The sequence below is a fragment of the Oreochromis niloticus genome, linkage group LG11 (genome assembly GCF_001858045.2).
Source record: "Oreochromis niloticus isolate F11D_XX linkage group LG11, O_niloticus_UMD_NMBU, whole genome shotgun sequence".
In the NCBI taxonomy this organism is placed as follows: domain Eukaryota; kingdom Metazoa; phylum Chordata; class Actinopteri; order Cichliformes; family Cichlidae; genus Oreochromis; species Oreochromis niloticus.
In genome coordinates, this window is record NC_031976.2 from 9,912,082 (window position 1) to 9,925,349 (window position 13,268).

The 13,268-nt window shown below is 37.4% G+C and overlaps 2 protein-coding genes across 11 annotated transcripts in view; one reads left to right on the forward strand and one right to left on the reverse strand.

Annotated features, from left to right (window-relative positions):
* The window catches only part of adcy2a (adenylate cyclase 2a), a 57,377-nt gene that overhangs the window by 37,502 nt on the left and 6,607 nt on the right, over positions 1-13,268 (forward strand). For all 9 annotated transcript variants that reach the window (XM_003443657.5, XM_025911412.1, XM_019364789.2 and 6 more), the window contains 15 exons: positions 2,763-2,911; positions 3,114-3,225; positions 3,701-3,828; positions 4,189-4,347; positions 4,539-4,671; positions 4,767-4,943; positions 5,034-5,077; positions 5,275-5,355; positions 5,599-5,668; positions 5,810-5,907; positions 6,075-6,159; positions 8,550-8,687; positions 9,726-9,839; positions 9,938-10,122; positions 11,981-12,065. In XM_003443657.5, the coding sequence (XP_003443705.1) occupies positions 2,763-2,911; positions 3,114-3,225; positions 3,701-3,828; positions 4,189-4,347; positions 4,539-4,671; positions 4,767-4,943; positions 5,034-5,077; positions 5,275-5,355; positions 5,599-5,668; positions 5,810-5,907; positions 6,075-6,159; positions 8,550-8,687; positions 9,726-9,839; positions 9,938-10,122; positions 11,981-12,065 (1,758 nt within the window). The remainder of the gene's footprint in view (positions 1-2,762; positions 2,912-3,113; positions 3,226-3,700; positions 3,829-4,188; positions 4,348-4,538; positions 4,672-4,766; positions 4,944-5,033; positions 5,078-5,274; positions 5,356-5,598; positions 5,669-5,809; positions 5,908-6,074; positions 6,160-8,549; positions 8,688-9,725; positions 9,840-9,937; positions 10,123-11,980; positions 12,066-13,268) is intronic.
* The window catches only part of LOC109204221 (dynein heavy chain 5, axonemal), a 57,804-nt gene that overhangs the window by 30,582 nt on the left and 13,954 nt on the right, over positions 1-13,268 (reverse strand). The gene's annotated exons all lie outside the window — the stretch shown is intronic.

Below are 13,268 nucleotides of genomic sequence, written 5' to 3' on the forward strand. Positions count from 1 at the left end.
ACTGCTACTTAACTCATCTTTCCTCTATTTTTCTTTTTTTATATATTTTTATGTCATACGTACATGCTATACTTAGCAGGTCCATAGAGTAGTGCTTTACGCATTTGCCTAACAAGTGAAAGATCCACAATTTGATCCCAAGAGGAGACACAAATCCCAATGAGTTTGTGAGTTTGTGTCAGGAAAGATATGTGGTGTAAAAAAAACTAAACAAAAATCTTCAATATAAAACATGCAGAGCTGCCTTGTGAATATGGGAACAGCTGAAAGCAGCACTTGTGTCCTGTGCTTAAAATGTCACTCTTTATATTAACACTCAAATTATTGAAATCAATCAGCTCTGGATAAATGGATTCCTTCTTATGTAGCACTTTTCTATTCCACCTGAGCACTCAAAGCGCTTTATACAACTTGCCTAATTGACCCGTTCATACAATCAGTTTTATTATGCTTAAGTGCTTTCTGTTAGTATTTGAGTATCTTGGCATGCAGACTTGAACAGCCAGGGATTGAACCATCAACCGTCCAGTTACTAGATGAGCTGCTCGACCTTCTGAGTTACAACAACAGAGAACTTTGTCAGGGCTACATTGTGCAGTAATCACACAGTGTGTGATTATCTCAGCCTATATTGGTATAGTTGGTTTTTTATGACAATTATCCTCATTGAGATACCTGTTATCCTCAGGGTCCTCTTATATGCATTTAATGGTAATATTTTCTGTGATTTTTAAAAAAAAAAAGTTTTCTTATGTGAACCCTCATCACTCACATTTTGGACCGTGCTAGTTGTTTTTTGACATTATGTGTCTTCTATTAATGATATTCTACCAGCTTGCATTGTCTTTGTGTTTTCTCTGCATCTACCTGCAAAGTTGGAAGCATTGAAATATAATAATGCTAATTTGTTACTAATACTTTCAAGTGGTGCAGCATCCTGTGAGATAGTATTAGCAAAGTGTTGATTAAAGCACTCTGATGTGAGACTCTGGGATCTGGCTAGCTTTTTACTACAGCTTTTGGTGAGTTATTTAGTGAGATGATGTGAATCCAGCTGCTGTTGTGAAAGCCCAGGCTTAGGGTTGAGCTGGTTTTTCATATGGTAAATGCAGGTTGTGGTGTTAGAAGTGCCATGAGGAAAGCTGAAAATGTCTGGGGTGGAGCATTTCGCAGTAGCCCTGGAGTGCTGCTGCTGCCTGTGACAGATGGTAGTAACTGTGCAGAGACACATTCCTCCTGGGCGCTCATTGCACTCATAATATATGCTGTTTGCTGCACTGCATGCTTTTATCCAAAGTGCTCTGCAGTACAGTGAGTGCATACATTTTCACTATGAGTGGTCCAAGTGGACTATGGGAATTCATCATACACCAAAATCACTGGTGGTATTCACAAGAAAAATGTCCCTCTCTTCCACATAGAATCCTCTGAGCGTGAAAAAGAGATGATGATCAGTGGTTGTCACGTTTGGGGTGATATTGGATTAATTAAGCATTTCCTCCCAGCTTCTCTTCACCCTAAAGGTGAATTGCTTGCTAGGTACTGTAGGTTAGACTCAGTAGTCTGAGACATCTGAGAAAATTAGGGAGAAAGAAGTGAATAAAGGCTGAATTTAAATTGTAAGGGCTGGCAAGAAAGTAATGAATACTTGCAATAAATTCATTTTCTGTGCCAGCAACCTAATGCATGCACTCTAGTGTCTTTAAACCTATACATTAAATTGAATTTAATTTATACACCTCATAGAAATTAAGTATAGATAACACAAAGTGAGTTAAACTTAAGTAATATCAATGTGTCCAGCTAGGAAGCATCAACCATTGTGAATGCTCTGGTCTGTGAGCACAGATTCCGCTAAAGGACCTCATTCCACCTTCGTGTAGTCTTTGGGCAAAACCATACATGAGAAGTTCACTGAAGGTCATTTTTGGGGCTCTGTCAGTGTTCCTCCTGTTTCTCCTTTCACAAAGGAGCAGATACTGGTCAATCCTTACTGGATTGAAACCCTCTACACCCTTTACCAGCTCTCCTTATGTAAGCCCCGTCTCCTGGTTTCTCAGCCATACTTTTGAAACTTTGCTGGGAGACATAGCAGACCTTACTGTCTTTTAACGATTGTATGGATGCGCCACATTGGAGAAGCTGGCCTACCTATGCAACCTGAGTGGGCTGCAGATATTGTGTCATGCTGCCACTAGTGAAAAGGACACTACCAAAAAAGCAAAACTAGCAAAGAATCAGCAAGGAAGGAGAAGGAGAGAGCACCAGCATCTTGCAGTCACTACCTGCTAAAGCATTCCTCCTCTGGGAGTTGTCTTTTTGTTGCAGGTGAAAGTGATTCACAGTGGTATATGTTGGCTAACTGGAGTGAGTGATATTGCTGAAGTTTAACTGACTTTGCTGTTCATTTTCTAAACTTAATATGCATGTATATTTCATGTTACCATCTGCTTTATTGCTTAAGTTACAGCTGTGGGGCAATGAGTCAATGTGGCCCTGAGACAATAGACTCCACAGTTAACAGAAATAGGTTATGTTTATGCACATGTCATATTTGCTTTGTGATTTAACCAACTACTGTACAGGACCTGAATTTAACCACTTAATTTCCTCATCACTTTGTCACATACATTTAAGTGCTTCATGGTAAAAAACAAATAAATAAATAAATAAATAATGATCAGCTTGTTTTTTTTCTTGATGTTTCTGAACCTTCTGCGTTACTGCTACTTCTTTTTTTCCTTTGTGTTTTCTGCCATTAGGAGCGTCTCCTACTGTCTCTGCTGCCAGCTCACATTGCCCGTGTAATGAAAGCGGAGATCATCCAGAGATTAAAGGGTCCAAATTTTGGCCAGATTGAAAACACAAACAATTTTCACAACCTCTATGTCCAGAGGCACACTAATGTCAGGCATGTATCTTCTTTCTTTTTTTCTTTTTTTTAAAATCAAATGTATCTTTTTATAGCTAAGTGGTTCTGTATATGATGTGTAGGTCAAATTTACATACAGAGTAGGTACATACTAATGTATATTATTTTCAAATCAGATTTCTAAACTGTAAAATTCATAAAATCATTAAAGTGTATCCATTACTGTTTTTTATATCTCTAGCATACTTTATGCTGATATAGTAGGATTCACACGACTCGCCAGTGACTGCTCACCTGGAGAACTTGTGCACATGCTGAATGAACTGTTTGGCAAATTTGACCAAATAGCTAAGGTAAACATTTGCCTGCTCTGCTCTTGTAATGAATTACTGTCCTAACACATGCTGATCTTCTTTAGATTAACAGAGTTTACCTCTTAAACCTGCTTTATTGGAAAGTATTTTACTCGCTAGGAAATTTGTGAAGTGTGGAATTCACAAATTCTTAGTCACATGTTAGAAATTCTTAAAATTTCATGTACGTCCCTGCACCTTTGAATCATCCATGCCAGTCAAACAAATGTCTTTGAATGAAAATATTGCATACTAAAATTAGCCCTGTAGCATTCAGTGAGGAGTAACACTGATTATAACCAGTTTTTAATGCACTGTCTCTAATATTTATCAAACAATTTCAAAAAGTAAAAAGATTTTATTTATTTATAATTCACACCGTGTTCTAGCTTTTGGAAGCAGGATTGTAAATGAACATTTTGATATTTACCTGACTTTGTGTATCAGAGACTATGTTTCACCCTTCTACATGCAGGAAAATGAATGTATGCGGATCAAAATCCTTGGTGACTGTTACTACTGTGTGTCCGGCCTGCCAGAGTCACTACCGAACCACGCCAAAAACTGTGTGAAAATGGGTCTAGACATGTGTGAGGCCATTAAGTAAGTGCTGCCTTAGAGTAAAATTGTTTTTCCAATTTCATTCACTATAGTTCAGCCTGGTGAATGAATCACTGATGTCAAAAACATGTTGTGACTATGTTCAGATTGTTAGTGTGGTTACTGGAAAACAGAAATAAGCATTAACGTATTGATTAGCAGACCTGCAATGAAAACAAAGGACTAATTGTTGTTGCTGTTTTCCATTTTTTAAGTAGTTTTCACTGTTTTGTTTTAGTTTCAGTTTTTTTTAAACAGCATATATCGTATGTCACAGAGTTAGGCATTTGCTCTTTTTTCTGACATGCACACTTGTTTTTTTCCTGCTCCACATTAACAAAACAACTTTTTGATGTATGACAGGAAAGTACGGGACGCCACAGGGGTTGATATCAACATGCGTGTTGGTGTGCATTCTGGGAATGTCCTGTGTGGTGTCATTGGACTTCAAAAATGGCAGTATGATGTCTGGTCACATGATGTCACACTGGCCAATCACATGGAGGCAGGCGGTGTACCAGGGTAAGTGAGAAGCATATAAAAGCATATTGTAAGGGATTTGAATTTCAAAAAAGGAAATTATGTCGCTACATCACATTTTGCCTGGACCAGTGTTGTCTGGCTTGTTGTTTGCTAAATTATGCCAAATAAATGTCCAGATATATTGTTAATATACACAGGAAACCATTCTTTTATCAAATGTTCCCTTTAAGGCGAGTCCACATCACTTCAGTGACACTGGAGCACCTAAATGGTGCCTATAAGGTGGAAGATGGAGATGGACAAGAAAGAGATCCTTACCTAAAGGAACATGGAGTCATCACATATCTGGTCATTAACCCAAAGGTATCACACACATGTTAGATCCAGTAAAAAAGAATATTGGACACTGAAGAAAAAGCACTAACATGAGAATTCAAACATGAAACATGTTTGTCCAGGTCGAGCGGCGGAGCCCACAGCACCATTACCGACCCAGAAACACTCTAGATGGAGCCAAGATGAGAGCCTCTGTCAGGATGACCCGCTATCTGGAGTCATGGGGAGCAGCGAAGCCCTTTGCCAACCTGCACCACAGAGACAGCATGACTAATGAGAATGGGAAGATCAATACTGCTGTGTGTAATTTCTTTCTATGCATGTTTTTTCTTGTTTGTCAGTTAATCTGTAGCTACTAATTTGTCTCTTTTCTCTTGTACTGTGTTTAGGACGTGAAGATGGGGCAGTATCACTTCCAGAGGAGATCAGAAAGGCAAATTACTCATATTATAGCGCCGCACAATTTCCTTTGACAGGATTATCCTCATCTCTTTTTATATTATAAGGACAGCCAACAAAATGTTTTGATAACACTTTTTTTTTTTTTGCTTTAAGCTTTAAAGTGTGAGTCACTAATGCTATGTGAAAATAAAAGATATCTTGTCTCTTACATTTTGTTATCCATTAAAGGACCAAGTCTCAGAAAAAACGGTTTGAGGAGGAGCTCAACGAGAGGATGATCAGGACTTTTGATGGGATAACATCACAAAAGTATTATTACACACATATAAACATGTATTTATCGTGTTAATATACTCCAAGAACAGAATAGCATATTATAGATAATCCTACTCCAGATAAAGTGGTGTTTTCTAACAGTACAACTGAATGAACGTGGCTGTGTTAAAACACATCATGCCTATATTCTTACTACTTTAATCTTAATTTAGTTTTCATTTACTTAATGTTCTTTTCTTTTTAATCCAGTCTATAACACTGCTTTTATGCTTCCAGACAGTGGCTGAAGTCTGAGGACATTCAAAGAATATCGCTGTTCTTTCACAACGAATCCTTAGAGAAAGAGGTAAGAGGCTTTAGAAGCTATAAATCTTGTAAATTACATAAATTTGTCATGTCTAAGTTGAGAAATTTATTGAAGTAGGTTTTAGACGTCTTTTTTTTTTTTTTTTAATAATGCCTAACCATTTTTTTCTTCATTTTTCAGTACAGAGCAACAAACTTGCCGGCCTTTAAATACTATGTCACCTGCGCCTGTTTGATCTTTTTCTGCATTTTCATTGTGCAGATTCTGGTCTTGCCAAAGTATGTGCATTTTATATTTATTTATATTAGAACTAAAAACATTTTTAATCAATGAGATGGTGTCAGTATGGCGGGTTTGTGTGGTCATTTTGAAGAAGGGGACAGCTTTGTTTGGTGGAACAGATTAAACTTAGTTTCAAAGTTTAAATATTCAACTTTTTTTGCAGGACAACAATCTTGGGAATATCCTTTGGAATGGCTTTTCTCATCCTTTCCCTTATCCTCTTTATATGTTTCATTGGACACCTCCTGGTGAGTAGTGTCTTTATGCAAATTCAATTCCTCCAGGCATCTTTCTACTTGGTCTTTTCACATCAGTGGATAGGCCTGCTGTTTAATGTAGCCCTTGTGTTCTTAATGTTTATCCTAATGTCATTCCAAAGGCACACGAGTGATCCAAGCACCTCTCTGGTCAGCTTAGCAGCCCATTAAGTGACCCTTAAGTCAACACAAGTGCCACTTTGGTGTAGCTTTGGGGCAATGGTCCAAAGCACACCGGTTATTCTGTATTATTTCCCAGGTGCCATTTCCATGCACAGATGCAATCATGAAATTTTACGCCACACGTTGTTATCATCCTGTTTCTAGTGGAATGATTTGTTTCAGGAAATCATTACAGAAAATTTGCATTTTGCAATCACAGAAAATATGCCGGTGGTAGTGTGAAAGTTCTAGAAATCACTCACAAAAGTAATGCAATGTAAGTGCATGTTTAATGCATTTGTTTCTGTCTGGAAAACAACATGAAAATTTGGGTTAATATCAGGCAGCTGAAAGGGAATCTATATGTTTTTCCTGAAAAAGGGTGAGCTCAGGATATATCTATTGTTCAGGTGGAGTGAAGATTATCACAAACTTTTCCACTGTATCAAAACTGTACAGCTGACCTGTACAATGTGTAGAAAAAACAAAACAAAACAAATCATTACTGTATTTACCAGCAGATCCTGATCTGTGTTAATAGGTTTACTTGGTCTTCTGTGTGAGGCTGCAGATATTTATTAAAGTCAGTATTACGCTGGTCTGTTTAACTCACATAAATACTTGTGTTTTCACAGGCATTTCAATATGACATGTAATGAAATGACATAAAAAACTGAAGGTCCTATAAAATTTTATACGCCATGGGTCCATTCAACCTCACTCATTCTTTGATGGCTTTAATTCTTAGTAAGTGTGCATCAGCTGCTGGTTCTGACCTCGGCTCCCCGTGGATGTCGCTGAACTCTTTAAAGACAAAAGTAGAAAAACACTTTATAAACATCCTGTTGCCTTTTTATCAGAATTGTTTGACACTGCTGGTTCGTGCTCTGTTTCATGTCGTGTCATGAAAATGTCTGCTTATTGGGAAATTTACAGTATCTCAGGAAGATGCTTGTGTAAAAATACAGACTCAGCCTAAATTTCATGATTCCTTTTCTCAAACCAAATTTCAAATACCTCATGTGAGTTAGATAAACTAAATATGATACGATTTCAAATTTATATATTGAACAACAGCAATACAAAAAAGGGAGATCTCTTCGCTTTAAGAAATCTTTGGCGCAGAGTCTTCCTATTTTGAGTAGCAAAGTTATTTAAGAGTGACTAATTGAATCTTATGTAAGCACTCACGTCTCTTACCTTGATCAACTTGAGATGTTTTCGTTGTACTTCATTCGTCATTTACATTTAAGGTCTCGGCATCCAAATAGCTGTTCTAACAAAATGGTCCACAAATACCTTGATTTCAGACCAAAATGATTGCCTCACTAGCTCTACATTTCCAATATTCCCTGTGGTATAAAATAGTCTGTCACCCTTACTATATTGCAATTTACATCTCTGAGCTATTTAGATGTCACATCCACTCAGCCCTAGTGATGCTCCGATATTTGCTCTGAGATAATCAAGTAAACGATTTGGGTTCTCGCTCTCATTGCTTCACAATGGAACAAACTGTCTGTAACTGACCTGGCACAGAAAGATTTCAATAAATCTTTGATAATAAACAGTAAACATTAAGTATAAAGTGGCTATGTTGTGCTGCCTGGGTTAGAAATTAGAAATGAGGTGCATGATTGCACAGTCTCTGTTGCTCTAAAGTGACTCTAAATAATATTAATTTCCTTTTTGAACCAGGGTTTGAATCTAGTTAATATCCCATTTTGTCTTTATTTAATTATAATAATAACAAAAGAAATACAGGTACTATTACAAGTAAGTACTAATAAAAATTATTATTGTTGATCATTTCTAAACAGTGTTGTTCATGATGAAGTCACTTATTAAAGTTGTAATTTTGTAGCTCTGTTATTTCACTTCTGTTGAAATTAAAATGTTAAAATTAATTGTTATGAACTTAAGTGGAACCCTCTCCATCATTATATGGCTCTTGAAATTTTTCCTTTGCCCTGCTGAGGAAATACAGGTTAATCAGAAAGTGTTGCTTCTGTGTCTGAGCTTATGCTTAGCTTAGTTTATGTCACACTAATTATCTTTAGTCAACAAAAGCAATGAATTTGCTATTTAGCACTTGAGATGCATACATGTAAGATTGTCCATCTTTCTGGCTTCCTTTGCTCGTGACATATTTGTGACATTATATCTCAGCTCTTTCGTACCTTATTGCATTTGTGTTGTGTGTCTACGTGTTCCTGCAGCACTGCAGTAAAAGCACCTCCACTTCTTGGATGTGGTTGCTGAGGTCATCAGTTATTATTGCCAACAAACCATGGCCCCGCATCACTCTCACCATGACAACCACAGCTCTAATACTTATAATGGCAGTCTTCAACATGGTAAGCTTTTTCTATGTGCAGGTACTACACTGAGGGAGTGGGACCACACCTTTCAGGCTTTACGAGGAATATATATAGCAGTCCTTCTGATAACACATCTCCTATTTGTAACTGCAGCATAATTAGAAAGTAAAATGGGGCATGTTATCTCACAAAAAAGAAATGGGCTTCTTTAAAATTATATTCTTAACAACCTTGCAGAATACAAATGAATAATATAAAAATCATATCTTCATTTACTGCAGCAAGAAGCAAGTCAGTCATCATGTTTAGAGCCTGTGGAAAATATTGATATGTAGCATTCATTAATATGCCCTTCCCCTCCCCTTTTCCTTTTTTTTCTTGCTTGTAAATTAAGCCTGAAAAATATTTAACTACAGAGCAAATATCTCGCATTGTTTCTTTGCAGTGAGTCTATCAATTGGCTCCTCAGACCAGAAGATTGTTTACCCCGCATTTCATAAAAGTGCCAACACAATTTGCGTGCAGTGATGACTGAATGCTGTACTTAACATTTACATCGTTGCTTTGATTTTCTATATTTACTTTCTGATTTATCTGATTGAGGTTTATTTTTGTAGACAAGGAAGCCCATCAAAAAATAAAGCCTCAGACAAAGGTGGGATGGAAGCCTGGGGCTTGAAAGGAAGCTGCGTGATAAAACACAATGTCAGGACCCTGGTTTAGACCTTCACACAAATCGATTCCAGAGATTCTAATCGTATTTTGCGTCTGACTTGGGTCAGTCGCTCAGGGCGTATGAACCAAATTAACCTGGCTTTGCTCAGCGGGGCAGCCAATCCTCATTTTATCCTGCAGGTTCACTTTAAACGACATTGTTGAATGCTTGTCACTATTGGCCTCTTATCTAACAAGATTCTATTTTCCTCCTGCAAGTCTAATGCAGACTACTTCATCTTGTCCCATGCTGATGTGCAAAGAGGCAGGCAGAGAAAGCGTATTTATAATTTGCATGACAATTCCCTGGATTGTTTTCTGTGGTCCTGAATTTCTGTTGACTTTGTGTTTTTCTTCTAGTTCTTTTTGGAAGACAGCGTGCTGCCTCCACTTCCTAATTACAATTCATCCAATGAAACACTGTCTAATGGGGAACTAATCACCCTCTCTGGGAAAAACAATTTCTACCTTCCTGTAAGACAAACATCATCATCATCACACTTTATTCAAAAACTTGTAACTTTAGTTTTTTATACAACTTTACAGTTACTCCTCCTCCTTCTTCTGTATAGTATTTAATTTACAGTTGCATCCTGGGCCTGATCTCCTGCTCAGTGTTCCTGAGGATAAACTACGAGCTGAAGATGATTATCATGTTGACAGCAGTTGTGGTCTACAATGTCATTATCCTACAAACACACGCCTCTCTGCTGGATGAATACAGCAGATTTCTGTACGAGACCGAAAGCCTTGACAGGTAGGCTTAAAGTGAAAAACAGGAACACTTCGGGGGGAGCATGAGATGGATGGAAACAGTCAAAGAGGGTTAGGAGACTGTGATGGTAGCCCGAGGAGAGAGGAGAAAGTTCTGAGCAAATTGAGAAATGGTAAAAAAAATTTTTTTGCAGCTATAAGGCATGCTAAGATAAAAGAGGAGGTGGATGGGTTACCTTAAGATTTTATAGCAGTAAAATGTTAATGCACTGCTAATTCAGTAGTGAAGTAGACAACTGCTTTAGAGTTAAAACCTATATTTAAAAAGTCAGAGACCAAGCTTCATTGAATAGTTTCCCTATGTGCCATGATGCACCCACCCATGCAGGAAGAAAAGGAAAATGCTAATCATGCTATGATGGTAGGATATGATAGGAAGTGCCAAACTTTATAAGAACAAGTATCTATATATAGGTAGTATATAAGAATCAATTAAACATGATGTAGTATGAGAAGTATGTTTTAAAAAGCTATATTTATGAGTTACTGTTACTTCTTGTAGAATAAATGGCACCAAAATGTTTCTCCTTGTTTCTACGGCTACTCATGTTAAATTGAGACATCACAAGGCATCCTTCTATTATTGAATCAGAGGCGCTCCCATCTTTCAGGACATCACCCAGTATTTGATAAAGTCAGACTTGCCATCATAGTATTAAATGGCTGTTATTATTTAACTCATGCAAAGGGAGTTTTTTCTCTGTTCCCCAAGTCACAGCTGAGCTGAGCTGCTAAGAGAGGCTATAGAGATGTTGGGACATGAAGAGACAAATCTTCCCCATAGATGAGCATAACTGAATTAACCCTTACAGATTATGACATCAATTGTAATTTCAGTAGAAAATATGGATTTGTTCAGAGCTGGAAGACAGGTTTTTGAATGTAATTTCGAACATAAAATTTTTTGACGTCTAAAGCATCATTAGCTTCTTCTTTGTGAGCAAATAAATGTCAGCAGATGACTTCTAAAGTCTAAATTGTCTGATTTCCCACCAAGGACGGCACTTTACTGTCTGGTTATTGACGTTACTGTCCCAGAGTGTAAAACTGATAAATCTGAAAAGTTCTGATAATTTTTCTAGTTGGAAAAGTCTTAACAGCTGTTATTCCTTTAATTAAAAATAGAAGAAGAATCACAGCAGCAGTGTGTCTACTTTTCATCTCCAGTTTTTCTTCAAACTAACCCATCTGTGTTAAGACCAGTGTGGTGAATTAATGTCTGTGTAGAGAACTGATCAAATCAGCCAGGTAAATGCAGAACTTGCGTGCTGTTTTCTCGGCTGTTTGCTGAGCTCGAGCACAGATAAGATTAAGAGTAAAAATGTGCTTCCATATATTACGATGCAGAAGGTCTGTGTAAGTCTTTTGACAGTTTAAATGTTTTTAGCATCAGCTTTCATCCAATATGCTGTGTGGGAGTCTACGTTGATAAAGCCTTGCTTTTTATGATAGTGGAAGACTGAAGTTTTATATTCAAGTGTTTTTGCAGAGCTGTATCTCTGAGGATCATGAACCCTTTTTTTGCCTTCTCGAGAAACGTCTGTAGTCGATGCACCCTTGCAGGAGGGCTAACCCCCCTCCGAAATGCATCCAGTAAACAAGCTCTTGTCACAGCAAAGCAGAAGCGACAGTCTTAATTAAGTGACAGGTTGGAATAAAACGCTCTGCTAGACATCTCTACTGACTGCAATCAATTTTTTTTAAAGTCCCTTTCTCATCTATAACTTTTAGTTTTCTTGCCCTCTTTTGCTGTTCTATTTTTTATGTTGCTCTTTATCTCTGTCTTTATCTTTTTCTTATCTTACAAAAACATTTGTCTATTTTTTCCCCTGCCCTTTAAGACCAGGAGTTCTCAAAGACCTGAAGAGTATGGGCTCTATATCCCTCTTTATCTTCTTCATCACTCTCCTTGTGCTTGCCAGGCAGGTAAGTCTAAGCTGTAATAGTCTGAATGGCGTTGTCATCTGTCTCCTGCTGCACAGTGTATCACTAAAAGAAAAGTAGTTTTCGTCTGTGTGCCATTATTACACCATCACTGGACTTTTTCCATTCTTTTTAGCTGCAGGTTTTGGATGTTGATGGAAAGTTGTTTTTACTGTATTTGTATCTTACCAGCTGCTAGCTTAGTCTTTTGGCTGTTGAGAGCATTGCTAAGTTTTAGCCTTATCTTTTACATTCCTTCCTTTAGATTCTTTGACCCTTAATGGTCTCTCATAGATTAACACATTTAAAAGCCACTAACGTTTTACCTGACTCATAGATTCCTTATGTGTCACAACAGCGATGCTTTGGATGATTATAAATGCAGACAAATTTGTAGCTCTGATGCTGCTGGTTCTGCCTCTCTCTGTATCTCTTTATTATCTCAGAGCTTTGTGAGAAAAAACAGTGGCTCTCATTTATCTTCTAAGTGAAAATCAATCAGTGAACTTGGTAGAAATGGTTAAGCTTTTTGGCTGCTGTGACACACTGAAAGAGAGGCATCTTTAGACCAATTTGTGTAACCTCCCTCAGTCACTCAGGGACAACGATTTACATCAGCAAGTCTGCTGTTACTCAGATGTAATTTGAGATTTAGTAGTGAGAGAGAAACCAGAGGCTGGAGAGTAACATGTTCTTTACTCTGACTTGTTTGGGGTTCTGCTGAATTGTTCGAATTATGTACTAGAATTGAAGCATCATATTTGTACAAATCAGCCCAAGGCCTGTACTATATGAATAACTACTATATGAAGAAGGATTTTTTGGTTAGGGTAGTAACCTATACACTTAAAGTGCTATGGAGCAGGTTATGTTTAAGATAAGAAATAAACAGCTACATCGTTACTTCCTATTGACCACTCAGTTCTCTGGAAAATATTATCACCATCCTGGAAGATCCCTCAGACCTTGATGCTAAAAGTGTCTAAAGAGTGGTTTGTCTTTCACCAGTATTTTGCGTAAGAAATGCTGATTCTTTTTTTCTTATACATGTACACAGTATATCATAAATAAAGTGTATTACTTTGCATGGGTTAGAATAGTGTCACATTCAGGATTTTGTCACTCAGGGGGAGTAGGCATGGTCAAAGAAATATTGCTGTTTCATTTCTTTATCTAAATGTGCTTTTCAGGTTCAGACATAAGATC